At 46.4% G+C, this 26,677-nt stretch overlaps 1 protein-coding gene across 7 annotated transcripts in view; it reads right to left on the bottom strand.

Annotated features, from left to right (window-relative positions):
* The window catches only part of Pigl (phosphatidylinositol glycan anchor biosynthesis class L), a 58,760-nt gene that overhangs the window by 7,948 nt on the left and 24,135 nt on the right, over positions 1-26,677 (bottom strand). For 6 of the 7 annotated variants that reach the window (XR_003733113.2, XR_005090436.1, XM_037201362.1 and 3 more), the window contains one exon: positions 2,982-3,072. Coding sequence is in view for 5 of the 7 variants with exons in the window: in XM_037201362.1 (XP_037057257.1) it covers positions 2,982-3,072 (91 nt within the window). In the remaining 2 variants the exon portion in view is untranslated. Of the gene's footprint in view, positions 1-2,981; positions 3,073-19,733; positions 19,837-26,677 lie in introns of those variants that run through there. The other variant, XM_028857116.2, reaches the window with a different exon arrangement.

The raw sequence follows: 26,677 nt of genomic DNA, 5'->3' as shown, positions 1-26,677 counted from the left end.
GGGAACAGAAGGGTTGTCCCCAAGGACAGAAAGTGTCCTCGCACAGAAGAAGGGGCTAGAACTGAAACTAGGCAGTCTGGGAAAAGACTCATTCTTGCTCTGTTTCTTCCGTGACTATGAAATTTTTTTTTCATAAAAAAATTAAAAAAGCCAGGATAAATGTTCCCCTTTCTTAAAACTAAGAAGCAGTTTTTCCTTCTTTCTTGATTTTTGCATTGCTGGGATTCAAACTCAGGGCACTGTGCATACTAGGCAAGCACTTACCCACTGGGCTAGAACCCCAGCCCTGAAACTCAGAACCTCTCTGGCATAGTCCTCCAACCATTCATTGGTCTCAGACCATCATTAGAAAGTGCCCCCGGCCAGGTGGCAGGGGTGGCGCACGCCTTTAATCCCAGCACTCGGGAGGCAGAGCAGGCGGATCTCTGTGAGTTCGAAGGCCAGCCTGGTCTACAGAGAGAGATCCAAGACAGGCACCAAAAGTACACAGAGAAATCTTGTCTCAAAAAACCAAAAAAAAAAAAAAAAAAGAAAGAAAGAAAGTGCCCCAGAGTCAGGAATTTTCCAGGCATCAGAACTGGGTTTTACTATTAAAAGAACACATTTCTGTTTCCCCCTAATCACCAGCAGATCCCTAGACTCAACCCATCAGAGTAAGGTTGCTCTGTAGGCTTAATAATACGCATGCTACACATGTCCTGCCTCCCTGGACCCTGAGTTGTTACTTCATGTAGCCAAAGGGATTTTGCAAATGTGATTAAGGCTTTCAAGATGGAGAGGTTCTTCTGGGTGGGCTGGTGGGCTCAGTGTAATCACTGTGACCTTAACAGAGGGCACAAGGGGGTCAGAGGAAAAGGCCATGTGACAGGAAGCAGACATTGACACAGTGTCTTTGAAGATGGAAGAAGAAAGAAACGGGACATGTTACTCATGCCTGTCATCCTGCACACTGCTCTGAGTCCGCCTCACCACCAGCTGCTGTAAAAGAAACTCAGCCCCTAAGGAGGACAAACCCGTTCACCTATGTTCAAGATGTGAGGGCCAGATCAAGAAAGGCCCTGACTTCTGAGTTTGGAATGATGAGTTTCTCCTACAAATGGAGTGGCCAACAGCTCTAACACACGATGACGAGGCCGGGGTTGGGGGTAGTCCTCTGAAAGCCACTACTGTAAGAGAGAAGGGTGCTGAGGCAGAAAGATGGCTTCAGTGGCTAAGAGTGCTTCCTGCTCTTCCAGGACACCCAGGCAACCACCTGAACTCTAATTTCAGGGGACCCAACACCCTTTTCTGGCCTCCATGCGCTCCCTCATACACAGGGTGTACATATGTTCACATAGGCTCATACGTACACATAACAAAAAGAAAAAAAGTCTTAAAAAAAAAAGGTCTAATGGATAAATGAAGGGGTCATTGACTGAAAAGCCCAATAGGTGGGCTGGAGAGATGGCTCAGCGATTCAGAGCACTGACTCTTCTTCCAGAGGACCTGGGTTCAATTCCCAGCAACCACATGGTGGCTCATAGCCACTTGTAATGAGATCTGGTGCCCTCTTCTGGCCTGTAGGGACACACACAGGCAGAATACTGTATACATAATAAATAAATATTTTAAAAAAGATTGCCGGGCAGTGGTGGCACATGCCTTTAATCCCAGCACTCAGGAGGCAGAGGCAGGCAAATCTCTGTGAGTTTGAGGCCAGCCTGGTCTACAGAGCGAGATCAAGGACAGGCACCAATGCTACACAGAGAAACCTGTCTCCAAAAACCAAAAACCAAAAACCAAAAAAAGATTATATAGAAAATATTTTTTTAAAGCCCAATAGGCTTCTTATCCAGCAGTATCTATCTTTTAACAAAAGTCAATCAAATGAGAAAGGCTTTGAATAGTGAATTTTAGCTATTAACCTATGAATAATTACTATTTTGAGATTTGGAAAGTAAACCTTGGCAACTTTAAAGTGGACTGTTTCAGTCAGGTGTGGTGGTGCACACCTTTAATCTCGACACTTGGGAGGCTGAGGCAGAAGGATTTCAACAGAACTGACTATTTCAGAGCCCTAACTTGCTAAAAAAAAAAAAAAAAAAAAGAAAAAAAAAAAAAAAAAGACAACTTCAGGAAAAAACAAAATCTCAACGGATCAGGAATCTCAGGAACTTGACTGAGTGCTGAAGGAGGAAACAGGATCTCAGTGGCCCAGTTCTGATCGCCCAGTCTTCTAAAAGTCACCGTCTCGAGCCAGGGGGACGGCGCAGTGGGGAAAGACACTGGTCCCCCAAGCCTGATGGTCTGGGCTCAATCCCAGAACTCACATAAAGATGGGAGGAGACAGATGACTCTTGAAAATTGTCCTCTGGGGCCGGGCGGTGGTGGCACATGCCTTTTTTTAATCCCAGCATTCAGGAGGCAGAGGCAGACAGATCTCTGTGAGTTCGAGGCCAGCCTGGTCTACAGGGCGAGATCAAGGACAGGCACCAAAGCTACACAGAGAAACCCTGTCTAAAAACCAAAAAAACAAACAAAAAAAAAAATGGAGGCTAGCTGGGCATGCTGGTGAATGGCTTTAATCCTAGCATTTCCGAGACAGAAACAGGTTGATCTACGGGAGTTTCACTTGATCACTCATAAAGTCAAACATAATTGGAAGGCGTGTCTGCTCTTCAATGGGTTTAGCAGACAGCCTTTTTTTTTTTTTTTTTTTTTTTTGGTTTTTCGAGACAGGGTTTCTCTGTGTAGCTTTGCGCCTTTCCTGGAGCTCACTTGGTAGCCCAGGCTGGCCTCGAACTCACAGAGATCCGCCTGGCTCTGCCTCCCGAGTGCTGGGATTAAAGGCATGCGCCACCACCGCCCGGCTAGCAGACAGCCTTTTAGAGTGGGCTTGGAGTAGGGCTGGGGTGGGAGGCAGCCATAAGACAAGCGGCAGAAGCCAGCCCGGGTGACAGGACGGAGAGCCTGGGCTTTCCACTCAGAGTGCATTGTCTTACCAGGTTGATGTCATTGACCTTTATGTGTTGGAGGAGGGTGCTGGCCACACGCTCTGTGTCCCACTGTACTCTGGGGTCATCTGGAAACTCACTGAAAGAGAGAATAAGCACACTTGAAGGTGAGAATAACCTTCATTATTATTATTATCTTTTTTTTGAGACAAGGTTTCTCTGTGTAGCCCTGACTGTCCTGGAACTTGCTGTGTAGACCAGGCTGGCCTCAAACTTAGAGATGTACCTGCCTCTGCCTCCCAAATTCTGGGATTAAAGGCATGTGCCACCATCACTGCCACCATCACCACCACCACCACCACCACCACCATCACCACCACCACCACCACCACAATCAGGCAGGAATAACCTTCTTGAGACCCAGTGGGTGTGTGCTCAGCTTTGTGAGGAATTATATCAACATTTGAGGAGCTCCCTACCCTTCACATGCTCAGATGTCATTAGAGAAATAAGGCTTACAAACATAAAACTGCTAGAAATCCAGGCTCATCACACACCACACACACAGCTCTCTTTGCTCCCAAACAGGCAGGCTGTCTACACAACCTACGGGGAGGGTCAATAACTGACCTTAGAACTCTGGGCCAAGAAGAGTCACAAGGTTTTCAACAGGAAAATGACAGGCGTCTCATCACTAAATCCTGTCATTATTGCCTTTGACTCACTGGTGACCTCTACCCACATTCCCAGTCTTCTCTAGAGAGCCCAGGTCTGTCGGCTCACTCAGGATGTTCCTGCAGTGAGCATGGCCAACAGCCCAGGGAGCAGAGGCTGGGCTTAGAGAAAGGAACACGGCTACAAAATCCAGCCTTGCTCCCTGGAGGTGCATGCCACAGCATGGTTCTGCAAGTCAGAGGACAATTTTCTCCTCTCTCTCTCTCTCTCTCTCTCTCTCTCTCTCTCTCTCTCTCTCTCTCTCTCTCTCTCTCTCTCTCTCTCTCTCTCTCTCTCTCTCTCTCTCTTCAAGACAGAGTTTCTCTGTATAGTTTTGGTGCCTGTCCTTGATCTCGCTCTGTAGACCATGCTGGCCTTGAACTCAGATTCGCCTGCCTCTGCCTCCTGAATGCTGGGATTAAAAGTGTGCGCCGCTGCCGCCGCCGCCGCCGCCGCCACCGCCCGGCCCCAGAGGACAATTTTCAAGAGTCATCTGTCTCCTCCCATCTTTATGTGAGTTCTGGGATTGAGCCCAGACCATCAGGCTTGGGGACCAGTGTCTTTCCCCACTGCGCCGTCCCCCTGGCTCGAGACGGTGACTTTTAGAAGACTGTGCGATCAGAACTGAGCCACTGAGATCCTGTTTCCTCCTTCAGCACTCAGTCAAGTTCCTGAGATTCCTGATCCATTGAGATTTTGTTTTTTTCTGAGGTTGTCTTTGTGCCTAGAATGGCACTGGCTAAAGGGAGCTCATTGGAAACTGTTCCCATTATTGGTTTGAAATGTATTCATTATTTCTCTCTAGCATCTAGAGAGGAACTGTTTGCTCCTCCTTGTTAGGAATGATGCTGTTTGACTTCAGGAGAGTGTCATTAGTAACCGCTGACCTAAAGAAAGCCCATCATATACAAATGTTTTCCCTAAAATTCTGGCTTTACCTTGCTTCAGTCTGCTTGAGAAGGAGTTCTAACATGGCCAGCCTTCCTAGGAGCATGAAGACAATGAAATCAGAAAGAGCGTCTTTTGCTCTACTGCTCCTGGAACCCTCTCTTCAAACAGAATGTTCACTTTGGGCCTCTTATTAACTTGATAGTTCTCCCTGCTCTTTCTACTTCTTTTTCTAGCACATTCCCTCTGGCACATTGCATCTAGCACAAGGCCTACCTCCAGTGCTGCTGACTCCATTGAGGCTTCTACAAGGGGCTTGAGGTCAGAGAGTTCAGTGGCTACAGCCCCCTACAATGCCTACACTCCACCCCCCACCCCCCCCAGCTGAGGACCAAAACCAGGGCCTTGCACTTGCTAGGCAAGTGCTCTACCACTGAGCTAAATCCCCAACCCCTACACTTTTTAAAAAGGTCAGTTTCTTTACTTATTGGGGGGTGTATACATATACACCATAGTGTGTGTGTGTGTGTGTGTGTGTGTGTGTGTGTGTGTGTGTGTGGACAACTTTCAGGAATTAGATCTTTCCTTCCACCATGTGCGTCCCTGGGTCTCAGGTCATCAGGTTGAGCAGCAAGTGCCTTTACCACTGAGCCCTTGATTTTTGAGCTGCAAGTTCAGAAGTTTCCCTAAACCATGAGCAATCCACTAGAAATACGTGGACCACTTGCTGACACTTGTTCCACGCATGATTGACAGAGAAAAGGTATAAAGTCAGCCAAAGGAAGAGATGCCTAAGGTGGAGTCTAGGAAGTTTCTGGATGCAGAGGTCACATTGTGCTCCCTGTAGAGGCATGGCATTGGTCCAGCTTCAGGGTGTGGCAGTGGCAACCAGGAGAGTGTGCCACGTTTCCGTGTTCAGAGTTTTCCGAGTCACTGACTGGCTACAGTTGATCTCAGCCTCCATGTGACTGACACTATATTGCCCAACGTCTGCACTGAAGCCAGTTCTATCAGCTATGGCACCCGCCTCCCAGAAGCCAAGGGCAAAGTCAAATTCTTACCCTAGACTAGCCTTGTGTATGAGAACCTTCACTGTCCTCCTCTACCAATACGGCCTGAGCTGTTTCAATCTCTTTACCTAAGGTAAACATATATAAGAATAAAGATATTTCCTGTGTGCTTGGTATAATTCAAGTTGAAGGACAATTTATATAAAAAACAGTAAGAACCCATGCCTCTCCACGTACAAGGCACTTTCATTAAGGGATATTTAATAAGGACCAGGTGGTTGAGATGTAACTTATTTGGCAATGCTAAAGGCAGTTAGTTATACTGGCCTCTTGGCAAGAACTTAGAAAGACAGCATCTTTTTAAGACAGATCCTGTGTGCATGGTGGTGCACACCTTCAATCCTGCACTCAGGAGGAAGTGCAGATCAGATCTCTGAGTTTGAGGCCAGTCTGGTCTAAAAAGTGAGTTCCAGGACAGCCAGAGGTGCACAGAGAAACCCTGTCTCAAAAACAAAACAAACCAAACAAAAAAGATCTTACAAGCTGGATATGATGGCACACGCCTAGAATCTTAGCACCTGGAAAGCAGAGGCAGGAAGATTTCCTGAAAGTTTAAGGCTAGCCTGCTCAACAGCGAGTTCCAGGCCAGTCAGGACTACACAGTGAAACTCAAAGACAACAAAAACAAAGGCTGGCATCGTGACTCACATCTGTAACTCTAGCACCTGGGAGGCTGAAACAGGAGGAGTTCTAGAGTTTGAGGCCAGCCTAGGCTACAACAGTGAGTTCTAGGATAGCCTGGGCTACAGAGTAAGACTGTCTCAAGAACTGATTCGAGTTAAAAAGCACATGGACCAGGCAGGGACTGCAAGACATCCCAACTGCCTCCCTCCAACTCAATGTAAGAAAATACAGAATCACTCCAAAGCGAGTTCAAGGAAAGGCGCAAAGCTACACAGAGAAACCCTGTCTCGAAAAACAAAAACAAAAAAAATACAGACTCAAAAGAATTCAAGCACATTAATGTATGTACATAAAAACAAGCTCATTTCCGACCAAATGAGCTTCCCCTTTGCCTAGGGTGCCCTTCTAATCAGTGCAAAGCCCGGGTCTAGGAATAACCTTTGCCTGGTTTCTATCTTCTTTGGTACAGTGGGAGTTCTGCTTTGGTAACCGTGCTGGCAGAGTGTAAACAGGCGTGTTGGAGTCAGCCTTTGGACTCTAAGAGACAGTTGGTGAATGACCTGTGTCCCATTTTCTCGGTATAGTCTTTCTTCCTGCTGGAGCTTATACCTGCTGGCTAGAATTACAGTCGCCCTACTGGACTGTAGAATAATCAGGTATGAAAGACAGACACCACAGAGTGACAGAGGGGGACACAGACCCCAAGGGTGTGTCAGCCAGCACACCGCCTCAGCCAGCACAGCGGCTTCTACCCTAGCCAGCTTTCTGATATCTACAGCAGAAGCAATTCCTAACTTAGAGTTGATTGTGTGTGTGTGTGTGGGGGAAGACACATATGTAGGAGCATGTGCCCCCGGATAGGCACAGTGGCCGGAAAAGACAATGGGAGTCCTGCTCGACCATTCTTCATTCTTTAGAGACCATGCCTCTCTCCAAACCCAGCGTTAGGCTGGCAGCCAGCAAGCTCCAGTCTACTCCCGCCTGCACCGCCTACACTGCTAGGTTGCAGGCAGGTGCAGCCATGCCTGCCTTTTTCACATGGACACTGGGGGTTTGAATTCAGCAAGCATTCTTACCCAGTGAGCCGTTTCCCAAGCTGCTGATTTCATTTTTAAAAGTTTCCATACGATCAATTACTTAGGCTGTTTCTTGTTTTTATTATTGTACTAAGGTTAGTCAACACATATAATTCTCTGTATGTGGCTCTCAATGTGATAAAAATCATTTCCTTGTGATAAAATCAATGAAATTTAATTTCTGAGTCGAAGGTGAAGTGAGTAGTATGTGTAGAATAACTCCCCCCCCCTTTTTTTTTCCTGAGACAGGGTTTCTCTGTGTAGTTTGGGTGCCTGTCCTGGAGCTTGCTCTGTAACCAGGCTGGCCTCAAACTCACAGAGATCTGCCTGGCTCTGCCTCCCGAGTGCTGGGATTAAAGGCGTGCGGCACCACCACCCGGCTTAGAATAACTCTTACAAGAACCCTGTGAAAAAGAGTAGATGGAAAGTGTTGACCCAACATGGGTAGAGTAACAGAGAGGGGGTGGGGTTCAGGGAGGGCTGTACATTCTATAGGCTGAAAAGAAAAACTCATAAGCACAATTCACATCATGCCTGCTCTAAAAATCTAAGGTGTGTGTGCAGGCATGCACTGAACCTAATGCATGTTAGGCATGTGCTCTGCTTCTGAGCTACACGTTTTTTTGTTTGATTGTTTTTTTAATTTGGAAACAGGATCTCACAATCTCTCCTAGGCTGGCCTGGAACTCACTGTATAGACTAGACTGGCCTTGAGCCTCCCAAATGCTGGTATTAAAGGTGTCCTCCACTAGATCTCTCTGGGTTTGATGCCAGTCTGATCTACAAATTGAGTTTCAGGACAGCCAAGGTATCCACCACAATGCCACACAATGCCTGGCCTGAGCTATACTTTAGACTCTCAAAGTTCCAAGTCTGGCCTTGCATTTACTCTATAACTCAGGCTGGCCTTGAACTTTCATTTCTTCTGTTGCAGCCCCCCGGGCCATGTAGCTGGAATTACAGATCAGGGGACTAGGTCCAGCTCTCGGGTACTTTTATACTTACTTATATTTATTTATTATTCTTATAAGCACCCTGAGAAGATCGATTCTATGACTTAAGCAGTGACTTATTTTTATTTTATGGGAATAAGTGTTTTGCCTGTATGTATGTGTGCCATACGCGGGCGGTGCCCACAGATCAGAAGAGGGTGTTGGATTACAGGGTGTCTGGACTTACAGATGGTTGTCAGCAGCCATGAGGGTGCTTGACACTGAACCCAGGTCCCCATAAATCTCTGGTATTTGAAGTGTGTCCTTGTTGGTAGACGTATTACTGGGTCGGGCTTACGGTTTCAAAAGCTTCCTGCGATTGCCAGTGTACTCTCTCTTCCTTCTTGTGTATCAGTATGGGAGCCCTCTGCTGCTGCTCCGGGGAGCGTGCTCCCAAGCAGGATGGTGATGGACTCCCGTCCCTCTGAACTGTCCCCAGTAAACCATTCCTATTGGTAGTTGCCCCCAGTAAACCATTCCTATTGGTAGTTGCCTGGGCCATGTTTTTTGGCTCAGCAATAGGAAAGTAAGCACTGTATCCACACCCATGACTTCGGGTGTATTTTGTCTTCCTCGTGCCTCTCTCATAAGTCTCATACTTGAACCTGTATTACAACATCTTTATAAAGCCTTCATACTTGCTGGTCTTGAAAGTCTTTCCTGTGGTGAAGCCACAAATCCTGGTTTGACCTAAAGGAAAGTCCCTAAGAGCCTAGCTGAACTCCACAGGCTGCTGAGGATGAAAGGGTGGGGCTGAGACTCCTTCCTGGGGTCCCCGAAACGCTGTCAGGAAGTCCTGATTACAAGAAAATTACTGAGATGAGTAATCATACAGTCACTAAGGAAGCTACCTGGGAACAGAACTTTGTAAGGACTATGATTTTATCAAGTCTCAGGTGGAATTTCTGATGGTTACGTGTCCTAGGCAAAGTTTAAAAGTAAGCGGCACTGATCTTACATTACGGTCTTCAAGTTCAAGGAAGGGAAGCTAGGAGCTCTTCCAAATTGAGACAAGTTCCATTTAAGGAAAAGGTCTCCATAATAGACAAAAAATATCACAGATTCCAAACAGACTTAATTCTCAGATGTATTTTATCCTAAAATAATCTGTCCACAAATATGAAACTATAAGTAACAAAATATTTCCCATAGTAAGGATTGATGAAAAAAATCTATTTTATAGGAAGAGAAAGATTAAACAGAATATTATAAGAAAATGTGTTCTACTTTTATTAAACAAACAAAAGGTTACAATTTTATCCTTGTAACCAATTCTTCCTTAGAAATCACAGGGATGTCACTGGGAGACAAGTAGAAGCTAAGCTCTAAAAGCTTTTGGGCTTCACATTTAAACCATGTCAGGCATTGCCTTCCCTCTCTGTCATAGTTTTTTTTTTTTTTGTTTTTTGTTTTTGTTTTTGTTTTTTTCAAGACAGGGTTTCTCTGTGTAGCTTTGCGCCTTTCCTGGAACTCACTTGGTAGCCCAGGCTCGCCTTGAACTCACTGGCCTCGAACTCACAGAGATCCGCCTGGTTCTACCTCCCGAGTGCTGGGATTAAAGGCGTGCGCCACCATCGCCCGGCTTTCTCTGTCATAGTTTAAAAAAAAAAAAAAGTGACTGTTTTTTTTTCTTTTTAAGATTTATTTATTTATTATGTATACAGTCTTCTGTCTTGCACATATCCATGCAAGCCAGAAGAGGGCACCAGATCTCATTACAGATGGTTGTGAGCCACCATGTGGTTGCTGGGAATTGAACTCAGGACCTTTGGAAGAACAAGCAGTGCTCTTAACCTCTGAGCTATCTCTCCAGCCCCTGATTTGACTGATTTGCTCCAGCAAAAGGCAGGTTTTGTTTTGTAAATGTAAGTGGGTATTTTGTCTATAAGGATGTCTGTGAACCACATATATGCCTGGAGACAGGGAAGCTAGAAGAGGGCATCTAATCCCCTGAGCTGGAGTTACAGGCCACCGTAAGCTACCAAGCAGATGCTGGGAATCGAACCCAGGTACTCTGGAAGAGCAGCAGTGCCTTTATTTTTTTAAGACTGATGTATGTATTTTATGTATATGAGTGCTCTATGTGCATGTGTCCCTGCAGGCCAGAAGAGGGCATCAGATCCCATGAAAGATGGTTGTGAGCCACCATGTGGTTGCTGGGAATTGAACTCAGGACCTCTGGAAGAGCAACCTGCGCTCTTAACCACTGAGCCATCATCATGCAGCAGCGCTCTTAATTGCAGAGCCACCTGCCCAGCCCCAGCAGACAGGTATTCTAAAGCAACTCCCTTGTAATTTGTAATTTCTAAGTCTAGATTTCTGGAAGCTTCCAGGGAAGGGAACAAAGTTATTGAGCTTTGAGTTTCTAAATTTTTCTGACTAATTGTAAAGTGATGCCCTGCACCTTGATGTTCTGACCCAGACTCTCCAGCCCAGATCAGCCTGTGCTGTTTCCTGCAAGAGCCAGCAAAGGAAAAACAACAAAAGGCTTAACTTCCAAGGGTGTGCACAAAGGAACTGTGAGGACTACTTAAAATATTCTCTTTCTAAAAAATTATGCTTCGTTCATTTACTTTGTGTGAATGCACATGTGTATGTGTGCATGCATGCATGCATGAGTGCCTGCCATGGTGTGCATGGAGGTCAGCAGACAAGTTGGAAGCTGGTTCTCTCCTTCCACCATGTGCCCCGGGGATCAAGTTCAGGTCATCAAGCTTATCAGGAGGCATCACTGCCTGCTAAACCATCTTGTCCACCCTCAAATATTCTTAGTTTTTGGTTTTGGTTTTTTGAGACAGGGTTTCTCTGTGTAGCTTTGGAGTCTGTCCTGGAACTGGCTTTGTAGACCAGGGTGGCCTCGAGCTCACGGAGATCCGCCTGCCTCTGCCTCCTGAGTACTGGGATTAAAGGCATGGGCTACCACACCCAGCTGGACATTACTTTCTTAAACTCTCAGCAGTTGTGATTATGTGCCTAAAATCTGTGTAAGGTTGGGCTCATCAGTGACTCACTAGGCCCCACCCAACCTTGAGGATCTATAGAGGGTTAATGGTTTCTGGGAAAGGGAGAGACATTTTCTTCAGTGGTGTAGGCTCTGGCAAGGTGCCCATATTCCTGTAAATAACTTCTCATCCATACTCCTGAAAACAAACCTAAGAAAACCCACTGGGTCAAACACACAAACAAAAGGAAAGAAAAGATAGACTTGACAGTAGAGGAGGACTATCTGGGGAGAGAGAAGAACAGCAGCAGGAGGGGAGGGGTGATTATGATAAAGACACATTGTAGACACACTGTAGATGTTTGAAAATGTCAAAATGAGGCCAGGTGGTGGTGGCACACACCTTTAACCCCAGCACTTGGGAGGCAGAGGCCAATGGATCTCTCGGAGTTGAGGCCAGCCTGGTCTACAAAGCAAGTTCCAGGACAGCCAGAGCTACACATAGAAACTTTGTCTCGAAGGAAAAAAAATGTCAAAATGAAACCCATTATGTACAATTACTATATGCTAACAAAAACTTAAGTCTTAAAGATTGTTGGAAGCTGAGTGTGGTGGTTTACATGTACAAAATCAGGGGACTGAGGCAGAAGGATTGCAAGTTTGAGGCCAACCTGTATGAGAAGAGAGAGAAAAAAAGATTGCTTAAGGGAAACAGGCCATTTACATGGATGGAATGCAAACCATCAAAATAGAATGTATTTTTCTGATTCTCAGAAAAAAATGCAACAATGCAAGATTAAAGCAAGCTGCCTCTAAGAAAGGGCACAGGGGAGTTTAAATGGCCACAGAGAGGCCACTTGGGTATAGGAGATTGTGTGCCCTCTGACCCTACACTTGTAAGAAGTTATGTTAAGGAAACAGAGAAGTTAACGGCCACAGTTAAGCAAGTAGAGAGATACCAACATTCACCAGTTACCAAGGGGCTGGCAGTTCTGCGGCTTCACCAGTAGGGGGCAATTTCTCTAACTTCTTGAATAGTGACTTGCAAAGATAACGCACATCTTTGGGTTTGTTCAGAATAAAAGTGAGGACTCATTCAAGATATAGGACGTTAACGTGTACGCCAGAAACATCCCCCAGCCCCTAAACTTCTGCTTGTCTTCTTATGAAGAATAACTCACATTAGAGAGCAACAGAAATATGAAAAGAGATTGTATTTTCCAAAGAAGTGGGAGAACTTCCAAAGAAAAGGCTCCTAATAGATGGAAGTCTCCAGACAACCAAGTCTCAGCTTTCCAGAAAGCAGAGTCTAGACTGAAGCCAAGCTCAGTGCCGTGTTCTGGAGACATGGACTGTGGTGGGCTGGAGTGAACCACAGAGGGAGGGAAGTAGGGCCGTTTTATTGATTTGGCCCAGTTGTGGACATGGCTTGTGAGGTCCCACAGGTATCTAAAAAGCTGTTAGAAAAGCACCTTAGGCCGAGGACGTATTTTTCTCTGTCGCCGGTTTGCTCTCTGGACTTGGGGGTTGAGTTCCTTGGGTGCTCGAGGACAGAAATGGCAGGAGTGGAGAGCAGGTGATAGAGTGAGCCTGTGGCACAGGTCTGTCAGACAGGCAGTGGGCACCTGGAGAAGAAGAGTGCCAGGGACCCCAGGACATCAGGCAGGGCTCAGGGAACAAATTCAGCATGCATTTAACTGACCTGGACCATGCACACACTTAGGCACCATGCACGGGGCGAAGTTTTGAAACAAACCTCAATATAGGTCACTCTTTATTCCCTCAGGATGCTTAGGGCTGGGTGCGGGTGAGGTTTGGGTTCCTGCAGGATGAAAGAATTTGCCAGGGAAAGGAGAGAGGAGCTGGCCAGGAGGTCAGGGATTCCAAGTGGGGGTGGCAGTGTGACTAGTCGGTGGCAGGAGCGGCAGACAGCGGTTGCTGAGCCACACCAGCAGCTGGTGGAGACGAGGGCCTTGAAGACCTCTGAGGAGAGAGAGCCTCAGTGTTTTTGGCAGCCATCCAATGCAGCAGAGGAAGCTGAATGTGACTGGGCTTTTGGTTTGACAAGCCTGACAAGCCCTTGGGGGTGGGGAGAGGGTGGACTCAGCCAACAGTGTTAGTACTACAGGAAAAGGCTCCAGACTCCCAGCTCCATCCTGGCCCTCTGTGTTCAGTAAACAAGCTGGCCGGGCCTGTGACGCCTGCTTTCCTAACAGTAGAATATCCTCAAACTCTGACCTTCCCCACACCTTCTAACGACTCATCCCTACTGGTACCTTTTACAGTCCCTCAGCAGCACCATGGAAACATCTGGAAAAATATGTGGGGCGGTAGACCCCTCCAGTCACCAGACGCAAGAAGGGAGGCCCTTTCCCCCCACTAGCAAGAGGAGGCTCGGGCCACCCTCCCTCAGAGCGCTCTGCAGAGGCGGCCGTGGTGGTGGATGCGGCAGCAGACTCCAGCAGGGTTAGGTAACAGCTTCTCTCCGAGAACCAAGTCCCACTTTTGCACACTGCACTCTGAACTCTGATACAGAGGGAAGCGGGTTCACACGCCCTTATTTGGGCTTGTGGCTTGTGGAGCACAGGGCTGGCAGAATCGGCCGCCCTTCCTCCACCCACTTCAGGCACATTTCTAAACTTAATTACTTCCTTTGTCATCTCAGATGGGCAAAGGTCAGCAGGGTTCAGGGTGACTGCTTTGGCAGGCCTGGGAGCCTGCAAGCTTAGCGGGTGCCTGGCAGTTGGCCCCTCCCCACCAAGGGATCGTTCTGGGAGGCAGGGCCTGTCCCCATGCCGAGGCCATCCTGCAGTGTTAGAGGTACAGGGGAACCAGGGAAGTGCAGGGGATTGGATCAAGGCTAAAGGTTGGAGCTAACATTTGAAAGCAGGGTTAAGCAGCTTCTGGTGGGACGGGGTTTGTTGAGAGCAATGGTTCTCAACCTGTGGGTCTTGACACCCCCCCACCCCCCGGAATAGACTATCTGATATCCTGCATATCAGAACAGTAGCAAAATTAGTTAGGAAGCAGCAACGAAATAATTTTGTGGTTGGGGGTCACCACAGCATGAGGAACTGTATTAAAGGGTCACAGCGTTAGGAAGGTTGAGAACCGCTGCTCTAGAGTAAAACAAATGCAGAGAGGAAAAAAAAAAGAATGGGAAAAAAGTGAACAGGAGAAGAAAAAGCATGGACTGGGAGGTGTAAAAAAGAGACTTACAAAATTCAACACACTTACGGAGTATCGGTCCTGCTAAGGGCCTCAGGGTCAAGCCATTTAGGAGCCTAGACAGATTAAGCCCCAGGAGACCCTTTTCTCCTGAGATATAAAGTGGGCCAGGAAGACACAAGCGTTTGGCACCTGCGGGAAATATTCCCTTGACACAGTCTGAGGGTCACAGGGCTGTACCCTTGCGGGCATGCTGCAGCTTCTACCAGCTAAGGGAGGGGGGCTAACGCCCACTTACCTTCTTCCGAGTGGTCAAGAGAAGGAAGTAAGGCCTGGCAGTCAGTGGGTTGTACCAATTAGGAGTTCAGCCTGGAGCGCTAGTACCCGCTTTCTCTCTGCCCTACATACTGCTCTACACACTGCTCTACATCCATTCCCTATATACATGCTCTACATATGTTCTCTACATACTGCTGCTGCTGCTTGTAGACTGGAGACCCCGTGTGAGTAATAGAAGATGCCCAAACTCCTCGGAGTCCTGAGCTTTCTTTGGCATTTTGAAGAGGGAACCCGGAGGCTGCTGAGGGCCTGTGTTTGAATAACAGTACTACACCGAGAAGTACCCTGTGCTTCTCCTTCTCAAAGACATCCTTCATATTGTTGCAACAAAGCTTGCAAAGCTCTTCCAGGCAGTCTTGCTTCACGGTTTGCCGTTTACTGGGGTGCTGAGGTCAGGCTGCGCTCTGCTGTATGTTACTCCACACTGTATAAAACAGCGGGTTTCAGGCTTTGCCTTGTCCTAAGAGACTCCAAATTATAAGTAACCTTGTTTGTTTGTTTGTTTTTTCCAGACAGGGTTTCTCTGTGTAGCTTTGGCACCTTTCCTGGAACTCACTCGGTAGCCCAGGCTGACCTCGAACTCACAGAGATCCACCTGGCTCTGCCTCCCAAGTCCTGGGATTAAAGGTGTGAGTAACTTTGAGTTGATTTTGAGGAAGGGGAAGACTGCAGCCCGTGGATAGACTCAAAAGCCATCATCTGTCAGGTTCCACCCCTCCAGCACAGGCTGACAAATAAATGAGTGATCCCTGGGAGAAGTAACGGAGCCACTCCGTGGTTTTAGAGTAGTGGCTGTTCTTTCAGAGGACCAGAGGGGTGGATTCCCAGCCCTGCCATGGTCGTTTAGAACCCTGAGTAAAGCCAGGCGGTGGTGGCGCATGCCTTTAATCCCAGCACTCGGAGCAGAGGCAGGCGGATCTCTGTGAGTTCGAGGCCAGCCTGGCTACAAGTGAGTTCCAGGAAAGCGCAAAGCTACACAGAGAAACCCTGTCTTAAAAAACCAAAAAAAAAAAAAAAAAAAAAAAAAAGATATTTGGGCTGGAGAGATGGCTCAGTGGCTAAGAACGCTGACTGCTCTTCCAAAGGACCAGGGTTCAGCAGCACCCACATGGCAGCTCACAACTGTCTGTAACTCCAGTTCAGGAACCCGACACCATGGCAAAACATCCATGCACATAATATTAAAAAAAAAAAAAAAAAAAAAACTGAGTAACTCTAGTCCCAAGAGATCCAACACCCTCTTCTGGTCTCCACAGGCACTGCACACAGGTGGCACACAGACACCCATGCAGACAAAACACCTATACACACACAATGGAGGAAAGAAAGAATCCCCACTTGTTGAGTTTTGGCGTTGGATAAAAAGATGAAAATTTATTTTTTAAAAGGGGATGAATTAGGACAGTACTGAAATCATAACCAGGTCCAACGACATATCAGACATACCAGACTGAGGAAAAGGTAACTGCCTCACCTGAACCCTCTAAAGTAGGGACACCTAACTGTGATGGCATGGCCTCACAACCTGTCATCCATCTGATACCTGGGTGTGTGTCACGGACTGACAAGCACCTGGAGCTTCAGCTCGGCTTGGTCCTCTTGCTATTGATGAGGCCTGTTCCACTGCCTGCCCACCACTGGGTTGCTGTCAGGACCTGACTGATGTTTCCTGCTGTGGGGCCAGTCCGGCCTTCCCCCTGCTGGACTCTGCAGCCTCTCTCTCCATCCCCGACTCCAGCAGCTCCTGCAGCAACTCCCGCCTGGTCCAGCACTCATCCACATTATCTTATCAGTCCAGACCCCTCTCAGTCCAGGTCTGAGATCCTCCGAACTCTGCTGCAGCCTCTGTACCCTGTGCTCATTCTGTAAGCCACACATATGCATGCTGATATAGAGATATATTTACTGGGGGCTGTGTGACAGGACTGTTAATATTAATAATTAAGATGGGTACAAAAATGCCCCCAGTAGAGGCACATGGATTAATCCCAGCACTCAGCAGACAGAGGCCGGTGGGTCTTGGTGAGTTTGAGGCCAGCCTGGTCTACAAAGTGAGTTCCAGGACAGCAAGAGCTACCCAGTGACAGCCCCCCTACTCCTCCACACCCCCCACCAAAAAAGGAAGTGGAGTGGTGGCGGCGGCGGCGGCGCGGCGGCGGCAGCAGCAGCAGAGCAGGCGCAGCAGCAGCAGCGGCGCACTCCTTTAATCCCAGCACTGGAGAGGCAGAGGCAGGAGGATCTCTGTAAGTTTGAGGCCAGCCTGGTCTACTACAGTCCTTGTTCCAGGACAGCCAATGCTAGACAGAGAAACCTTGTTTAAAAAAACCAACAAAACAAACCTGAAATTGCCTTGGCCAGGTTACTAAAGCAGGTGGGGTTATCTAGCAAACTGCTGCCATTGAGGTCTTTTGAATTCGTATTGCTATCCAACGAATTCCAGTATTGTGGAAAACTACCATCCATTTCTGGCATAACACCTTAATAACATGTGGCTAGAACAGAAAGGAACCTATGTAATGAACTCACTTCAAAAATGTGGGCATTCTGCAGTGACACAACCAGACTCAGAATCTGCTTTTGTTAGAACCCCTTCTCGTCTGAGCTCACAGGGTCCACAGCGAGACACCGACATCTGTCTTCATTCTATGTCTGTGTCCTTTACTTGGATCTCTGCCCAACTTCACACGTAGGCACCCTAATAACTTATATGGTGGTGGCGCTGGGTCTGTAGTTCAGTGGTAAAATACTTACACAGCAGCTACAAGGGGGAAAGGGGAAGGTTATGTCTAAGAATGGGTGATTCAAAGTTGGTTTGCCCTAAACTGATCACAACCATCTCAGCCCCCCTTCAAGGCTGAAGGCAAGGCTGAAGTGGAAACAGAGGCTGCGCCCCGCCCCCCCAAGGAGCAATCATCTCGTGTGAACTAGATCGGAGTTTCTCAGGAGTCACCCGCATAACTAGGATGGAGACGAGACTATGACTAAGCAGACCACAGTCTGACCAAGACTGTTTCATTATGTGTGTCCTCCCCTGGCCCAGGGCTCATGCCTGCGGCCCCCAAACGGGAGAGTCGCTTCATCTGCTCCATCTGCCCGGTATGATCACACTGAAAATTAGGTTTCTTTCTAACATGACTTTCCATCTCTTAGTGGCTAGATCTAATTTGTTGGGGTCACCCAGAGTTGAAGAATATTTAGAAATATATGAAAACAGAAAAAATAAAAACAAAACCAAAAAGAAAAAACAAAAAAACAACCTTCTGGCAGAAGGCTGTGTTACCTTGCTTTGAATGGAGAAGAGGGGACAGTAAGAAAAGCTTAGCCTGGGGCTGGGGATTTAGCTCAGTGGCAGAGCGCTTGCCTAGCAGCAGAAGGCCCTGGGTTCGATCCTCAGCTTCAAAAGAAAAAAAAAGCTTAGCTTTCTGACTGCACTTAAAATTATGGTACTGAAATTCTGCCTCATTCTTACTCATTTTTAATTTATTTAGAGATAGGGCTCCCATAGGCCAGCCTGGCCTTGAACTTACTGTGTAGGTGAGGATGACCTTGAACTTTGATGCTCCTGCCTCCTCCTCCTCCAGTTGCTGAGGTTGAGAAACAGGATCTCCTTTATGCCCTGCTGGGATGGAACTCTGCCTCATACATGCTAGGCAAGCACAATTCCCAAGGGAGCCACATCCCCGGTCCAGAGTCTTCATGTAACAGAACCAGAATTACAGTCACCTCCGCAAAGAAGATGTGTGTTTCTGATGTTCACAAGCACTTGAAGTACCATCATGACCCAAAGAAATAAGATAGGGTAGAAAGCCAGGGAACACAGGCCGGAATCCTTCCAAATTCCCACCTGTTAAGTGGTAAGCATCAGGCGTTCTAGGTGCTACCCACTGGGATCTCCAAGAGAACAGAAGGGAAACAGGAAAGCTTTCCATGGCAATGTGTTCCCATGTTTGGGCTTGACTGAGCTGCGAGGACCGTGAGAGGAGTAGACAGAGGGACCAGCAAAGCCTTCGAATAATGAAATCCCAGACGGGGAAAGAATTGCAAGAAAAAGTGACCAAGATGCTATGGAGGTTCAGAGGAGGGAGGCAGGAGCTTCTGGAAAGCAGATCAAACCCAGTTTGATGGGCTGGAGGCATAGCTCAGTAGGGAAGCATGTGCCACAGAGCAAGGACAAAGCCCCGGGTTCTGCACCAGCACCAAAACCAAAGGAAAAAAAAAAAAGAAAAAGACCAAAAACCCACCCTTAGCATCATGAGAGAAGAGGCATGCATCATGGCTGTACAGGGATGAAAAGTCCTTTCAACAATCGGCTGGGATGCCAGACGGAGAACAGCCAGAGCTAAGGGATACTGAGGCGGGGTGGGGTGGGAGGACACAGCTTTTTTTGAGAAGAGGAAATTCAGTTTGCCTGGGGTATGAGGTACCTGCCATGTCATGGACAAATAGTATACACTAAGGAATTATGGGGAGGGTCAACAGGGGAGGAGTCAGGTCAGGATGCCTTAGGAATTAACCTGGAGGAATAGATTGGGGAAGTGGAGAGTACTTAGGCAACTATAATAGTCTAGCCCAAAGGCAGTAGCTGGGCTAATGGAAAACAGCAGAGAGCCAATGGCTGTCATTTAGATAACTACTAGAGTTAGCAGCAAAGTAGATCCTAGGAACGAGGAAGAAAATGGCACCAAAGACGGCTGCAGGGCTGAGGAGGGAGCGAGCATTTGTCTAACTAACCTATCCGAGACCCTGGGTTCACTGTCTGCGTCCTCTGCACTGGAAACATTACAGCCCCTTACAACACGGCCACTTTAGCCACAACTTGGTAAAACTACCTGAAGGACAAGAGGCGACAGAACTGGTGGTTCTTGGTCAGCCGGACTGCACAGGACCACATTTTTGGTTGCAGATGATCAAAATTAAAATAGCACATTTAGGGGCAGGGAAATGGTTCAGCAGACAAAATGCCACACGAATCGGAGACCTAAATTCAATCCCCAGAACCCACATTAAAACGAACCAACTACCCCAGATGTGGTAGTGTGCATCTTTAATCTACCAGCCTCCCAACAGACAGGAGAATCAGCTGGAAACTCACTGCAGGTGGAAGGCAAGAGCCACTCCTGAAAGCTGTTCTACACACACACACACACACACACACACACACACACACACACACACACACACACACAATACACATATACAAATTCAAATAGCACGCTAAAAATACTCTCATAAACAGACACTGTTTTGTGCCTATGATCCCAGCTGTGTAGGAGGGGAGGGCAGAAGGACAGACAACTCAGACTGGCTTGGTCAATGCAGCCAGACCTCATCTCTACTTGCTGCTCTTTCTTTCGGAGATAGGATCTCACATGTCTCACGCTGACTTCGAACTTGTAGCTGTGTAGCTAAGGATGGCATTGAACTGCTGCTCCTTCCGCCTCCGTCCCAGGGCCGGGGTTACAGGACTGTGCCATCACACCTGGTTTGATGAGACACTTGGGAGCGAAGCCAGGGCTTGGCCCATGGTACACAAACACCTTACCAAGTGAACAGCATTTGTAGGCTGTTTGTTAAACCACATTTTTAAAATTTAATTTTATCATGTTTTGTGTGTGTGTGTGTGTGTGTGTGTGTGTGTGTGTGTAGGTCAGAGGCCAACTTGTGGGAGTCAATTCTTTCCCATTATGTGGGTCCCAGGAATTGAATTCTGCTTATCAGGCTTAGAGGCAGGCACCCTTACCTGCTGAGCCATTTGCCAGCCCCTGTTTAGAGGGTGGGAAAACTTGAATCGACACTGAAAGAAAGCTCAGAGAGAAATGAAAGTATCTACGAGGGCACATTACAAGCGTAAGAGATTATGTGGCAAAGGTTAGTGATGAAGCTGCAAATAACAGATGCAGTCTTGGCAGCCGGTTCTAGGAAGTAGGTCACCGGTAACTTTCCTCCCTGAATTCTGGGAATTTATTTAATAGGTAAACAACAGAGTAAGCAGTAATTTGATATGCACAATCTGCTTCAAGCTAAGTAGATAAAAGATGGGTGGAGCCAGCCAGACGGCACTGCTGACCCTGACCATGGTGGAGGAGAGAACTGACTCCGGCAACTGTCCTTGGATGATCTCCACACATGTGCTGCTGCTGCACACACACACACACACACACACACACACACACACACACACACACACACACACAAAGAAAGATAGAGGGGAAAAGATAGGGGGCAGGGCTGGGCCACATGCCTAACGCCTGTGAAAACAGAAGGACCCAGGTTAAATCTCCAGCACTTCAAGAAAAAAAATGGGGGGAGGGGTTAGGGTCCACAGCACTAAGCACCAGTTAAAATTCAAATTTCAGGCCAAGCACAGTGATGCAAGCCTTTCATCCTGGCACTCAGGCAGGTGAATGAATTTCTATGAGTTCCAGGCCAGCCTAGTGCAAGGCTACATATTGAGACCGCCCCCCAACCCATGTTAAAACAACAACAACAAAAAACCCCAAAATTGAATTTCAAAGCCTGGGTGTGATGACTCATGCTTGTACTGGGAAGGCTGAGACAGGGGATTGTCACAGACTTCAGCTATTTAAGGTTGGGCAGTGAGTTTGTTTTAAGTAACAGCCTGGGACAGTGTCAGATCTTGTATGCAAAACAAAAACAAAACAAAAATGTGAATTTCAGATAGATCATCAATAACTTTTTAGGATAATTATATCCCATGAAAAGTTAGAGTAATGTTTACCATTAAAATTAACCCTAGCAAGCCGGGATGTGGTGGCACGTGCCTTTAATCCCAGCACTCAGGAGGCAGAGGCAGGTGAATCTCTGTGAGTTCAAGCCAGCCTGGTCTACAGAGTGAGTTCCAGGACAACTAGAGCTGTTTTATATAGAGAAACCCTGTCTCAAAAAAAAAAAAAAAAAAAAAAACCAGAATAAAAAAAAAAAGATTTAGGCTAAAACATAAATTGAGCATCTTCCATTTTATTTGTAAGTCACACACCTTTTTGCAGGTCAGTTACTCTGTCTGGTAAGTAATTAAGTGGTTGTTAAAAAAGACCTTAGAGATAATCTAACAGAACATTTACTTTATGAACAGAGGGCTGGAGATCAGAGTGTGGGTGAGCCTGCCAGCTGTCACCAGGCCAAATGGGGCCGGATCTAAAACTGTTGCTAGAGACAGTTTCCATGTCTGTTAGTTTGTTTGCTTGAGATAGGATCTTCCACTATAGTCCAAGCAGGCTTTGAACTTCCAGCAATCCTCCTGCCTCAGTGTCTCAAGTGCTGGGATTACAGGCATGTGCTACTGCACTTGGCCCGAGTCTACTTTAAAAATGACTTGATTTGGAGATGGAGAGATGTTTCAGCTCTTATGAACACTTGCTGCTCTTTCAGAGGACCCAGATTCAATTCCTAGCACCCACATGAGTGTGTTATACAAGGTTCACAAGCGTGTAACTCCAGTTCCAGGGGATCTAAGTCCCTCTTCTGATCTCTGCAGGCAAATTGGCCACACACATAAAATAAATTTATTTACTATAAATAACCCCCCCCATTTATTTTTGAATCTAGTTTCTGGTGATAATAAAATCCTCTAAGATGGCTATATCAAATTTTTATTGATTTTTCTCTCTCTCTTCTCTCTCTCTCTCTCTCTGTGTGTGTGTGTGTGTGTGTGTGTGTGTTGTGTTGCTGAGGCACAAACCCACAGTCTCCCATGCGCAAACATGCATGCTACACTGAATTCCAGTTTCAGAACCAGAGGAACTATTGAGTAAAAGTGCACTGTTAAGTTGACCAGCTACTCAAAACCTATGCCACTTATAAAAAGTTTAGAAATGGTGGTTTGTTTAGGAGATGAGTACCAAGAGGAGATTCTGGTACTTAAGTTTGCACGGGGAACACTCAGCATCCTTGTAGGTACGAGATCAACAGTCACCTCATGAAAAAATGAATAGACTCTTCCCAGGTGTGAGATCAACACCAAATCACAGGTTCAGATTACTGCTCTATCTTCTTTAAAGAGTTTTAGTTCTCAGATTTAGGTCTCCACCTCCTCTGTCCTTAAGAAGTGTCTTCTGAAATAGTAGGTAAAACCAATATCTTGTTTCATTTTACGTACAAGAGAAGAGGAAGCCAGAGAGGAGAAATTACTTGCCAAGTGAGACACAGTTAGTTTATGGTAGTGCCACAGCCAGAATTCCTATTTCATGGCTCCTGGACAACAGCACTTTCTAGCACTGTATTCTCCTCATTTCTTTTCTTTGGTCTTACATTCTTTACATCTGTCTTTCCAGCCATCAGTAGTTACCCATCTAAAATGAATGAAAAGACGTGTGTAGCTCAGCTGGTATAGTGATTGCCTCGAATAGATTAAGTCCTGGGTTTCAACCCCAGCACCTCATAAACTAGGCATGGCACCATGTACGTCAAATCCCAGCACTTAGGAGGTAGAGGCAGGAAGATCAGAAGTTCAAGGCTACCCTCAGCTACTTTAACAAACTGGAAACCAGCCTGGGCTCTAAGAGATCCTGTCTTAAATACTTCTCATCACACAACTGTGACACTTCATTCTCTTCTCTCAAACAATAGAGTAAAAATTAAGTAACAATAACTTTAATGAAAAATGTGGTGAGATATTGTGTACACTAATAGAATTTGCCTGAAAATCAGAGGACAGAACAAGCCACTAGATTAAACATAGAGGCCAGCCAGTGGTGGCACGCACCTTTAATCCCAATACTTGGAGTCACAAGCTTTTAATCCCAGCACTTAAGATCTCATACCTTGGGGTTGGGGATTTAGCTCAGTGGTAGAGCACTTGCCCAGCAAGTGCAAGGCCCTGGGTTCAGTCCTCAGCTCTGATGGGGGGAAAAAAAAAAGATCTCATGCTTTTGCTTGGGAAGCACACACACCTTTAATCCCAGCACTAAGAAAGAAGTAAAATGGGAGGCGGAGAAAGGTATATAAGGCATGAGAAGACAGGAACCAAGTCTTTCGGCTAGAGGCTTTTCAGACTGAGGAGTCCTGGAGGTGAGACGTGGCAGTGGCTTGTTCCTTTGTCTCTCTGATCTTTCAGCTTTTACCTCAATATCTGGCTCAGGGATTTTTATTAAAAGACTGATTTAAGATTTGAGCAACAGAAAAACATAGGATGAGGCATGCCTGCCTAGTACTGTAGCCACCTGGTAAGTGGTACATCTTGGACATTCAATAGGACATGAAGCTTCTCAAAATGGAGCTTCACCTGTCCCAGAACCACCTGGTGATTTCTGATTGTGATCCATGAGATCTAGAGACAACAAATCATCTCAAGCCTAATATTTTGAAGGAAAATCAGGTCAATAAGTTATTTCTCATGTTTATATCAACCTTCTTTGCCCCTAGGGGAGTATCAAGAGGTAAACACGAGAATAAACTAAAAATATAGATGTCTCCACATAAAGAGAATATTTGGTGAATTAGAGTTGACGACGGACACATTAGGTAGAAACTTTGGCCTCTGATCATCCACACCCTTTTCTGTTCTTCAAAACTAGTCTTCAGCAGGTAGCCAACTCTATTCAAGCATGAGAAGCAATCTGGAGAAATCTATATACAATACTTCAAAAATAGAAGAATAGAAAGAAAAAGATGAACAACCTCATAATCTCAAAATATCTTCAGGAGTCTCAAAGAATTACTTGTAGCTTAGGAACAAAAACCAAACAAGACAAAAAAAAAAAAAAAAAAGCAGGGTAGAGGAGTCTTAAAGACAGGGGATTCTAAGAAGGTTTTTGTAAAACAGGAGTGCAAGTTCTTATAGAGTACAGCTTGGCAAACAGGTAAGGAAAAATAAACATTCAGTTACTGAAAGTAAAATGATTGTTTGAGAAAAATCCTAAAATGAGGCTGGGAAGATGGTTCAGTGTAGTTCCTGAGTTTGGATCCCCCAAATCCACACAAAAAGCCTATAGTAGTAGCAACATTATTGGTTACCACCTGGGGGAGCAAACAGGTGGATCCCCCAGAGGTGCTAACCAGCCAGTCTAGCTCAAACTGCAAGCTTCAGATTCAGTGAGAGACCCTGTCTCAAAAAATATGGTGGAGCGCAAAGAGGAGGTGACCTGATGTTGACCCTGACCTCCATGAGGACACTTGCATACACATCTGCACACATGGATGAACATGTGAGCGTGCAGAGAGAGAGAGAGAGAGACAGACAGACAGACAGACATACCCCCTCCCTCCGCTATTCTGATCTGTTTGGTTGAGTTTGCAGATTCAGAATTTGTAGGCATAGAGCACTGTGGAACATAATCCTTTAAGTATACAGGCAACAGAGAGATTGTCCTCCCCCTCTCTGTCTCTGTCTCTCTCTTAGAAGGATCTCATGTATCCAGGTTGGCCTCCAACTTGTTAACTTGTTACTTATAGCTCAACATAACCCTGAGCTCCTGATCTTCCTGCCTCGATCTCTCAAATGCTAGAATCACAGGCATGTGCCACCATGTGAGGCAATGGATATTCTTATTTATTTATTTATTTATTTATTTATTTATTTATTTATTTATTTATTTATGTTTTTCAAAATAGGGTTTTACTGTGTAGCTTTGAGGCCTGTCCTGGAACTCACTCTGTAGACCAGGCTGGCCTTGAACTTGGAGATTCACCTGCCTCTGCCTCTCTAGTGCTGGGATTAAAGGCGTGCACTAGTACTGCCCAGTAGTGCCTTCAGCCTCTCTGGGCCTCTGAGGCTGATCAGAGATGGGACTAGGACATGAGCAACTTTCAAATAACATAGAAGTAACTTCTGGCCAGGCAGTGGTGTCGCACGCCTTTAATCCCAGCACTAGGAAGGTAGAGGCAGGAGGATCTCTGTGAGTTTGAGGCCAGCCTGGTCTACAGACCAAGTTCTAGGACAGCCAGGGCTGTTACAAAGAGAAACCCTGTCTCAGGGGAAAAAAAAGAAAGAAAAAGAAAAGAAAGAAAGCAACGCTGAACAAGCCCTGAAAGGCGCACCAGTGAGCAGCATTCCTCTGCGGTGTCTGTTTCAGCTCCTGCTTCCAAGTTCCTACAACAAAACCTTCCTTCCCAGGATGCTTTTGGTCACAGTGTTTAATCACAGATAGTACAAACACAGTAGCCTAGGCTGATCTTGAACTTGACATCCTTCCTCTTCAGTTTTTGGAATACTGTTGGAATTATAGGCATGTGACTCATTCTTTTGTGTGTGTTGGGGGGGGCGTGTTGGTAGTGAGGGCCACTAATTTCGACTAAACCTAGAGCTTCACAGATTAAACCGAGAGAGTTAGGCAAGTGTTCTCTCACCAAGCTATATCCCCGACTTCCTTTTTAGGTTTTATCTTGAGACAGGGTCTCTTACTAAGTTGCCTAAGATGGATTGGAACTCACTATGTAGCCCAGGCAGGCCTTGAATTTGTAATTCTCCTGCCTCAGTGTCCTGAATACCTGGGAATACAGGCTTTATCTTCATGCCTGAACTGTCTCTCTCTTTTTTTTTTGTTTGTTTGTTTTGAAACAGTATCTCATGAAGCCAAAATTGGCTTCAAAATTGCTAAGTAGCAGAGGCTGACCTTGGACACCTAATCACCTGTTTCCTCCTCCCTAGTTGCGAGAGGTACTTGCTTGTCTCTTCATTTAAAAAAACAAAATAGATACACACACAGAGACACACACACAGACACACAGACACAGACACAGACACGACAGACAGACACACACACACACACACACACACACACACACACACACACGTATATACTTTTATTTTATGTGTATGGACATTTGACATGCACGCATGCATGTCTGTGCACTCTGTACAGTGCCTAAGAAGGCCAGATAAGAACATTGGCTCTGCTGGGACTGTAGTTACAGATGTGTGTGAGTTGCCATGTGGATCCTTTGGAAAATCAGCCAGTGCTACTAACCACTGAGC

The sequence above is a fragment of the Peromyscus leucopus genome, chromosome 8b (genome assembly GCF_004664715.2).
Source record: "Peromyscus leucopus breed LL Stock chromosome 8b, UCI_PerLeu_2.1, whole genome shotgun sequence".
In the NCBI taxonomy this organism is placed as follows: Eukaryota; Metazoa; Chordata; class Mammalia; order Rodentia; family Cricetidae; genus Peromyscus; species Peromyscus leucopus.
Note: the sequence above shows the minus strand (reverse complement) of the source record. Positions and strands in the feature narration are given on the sequence as shown.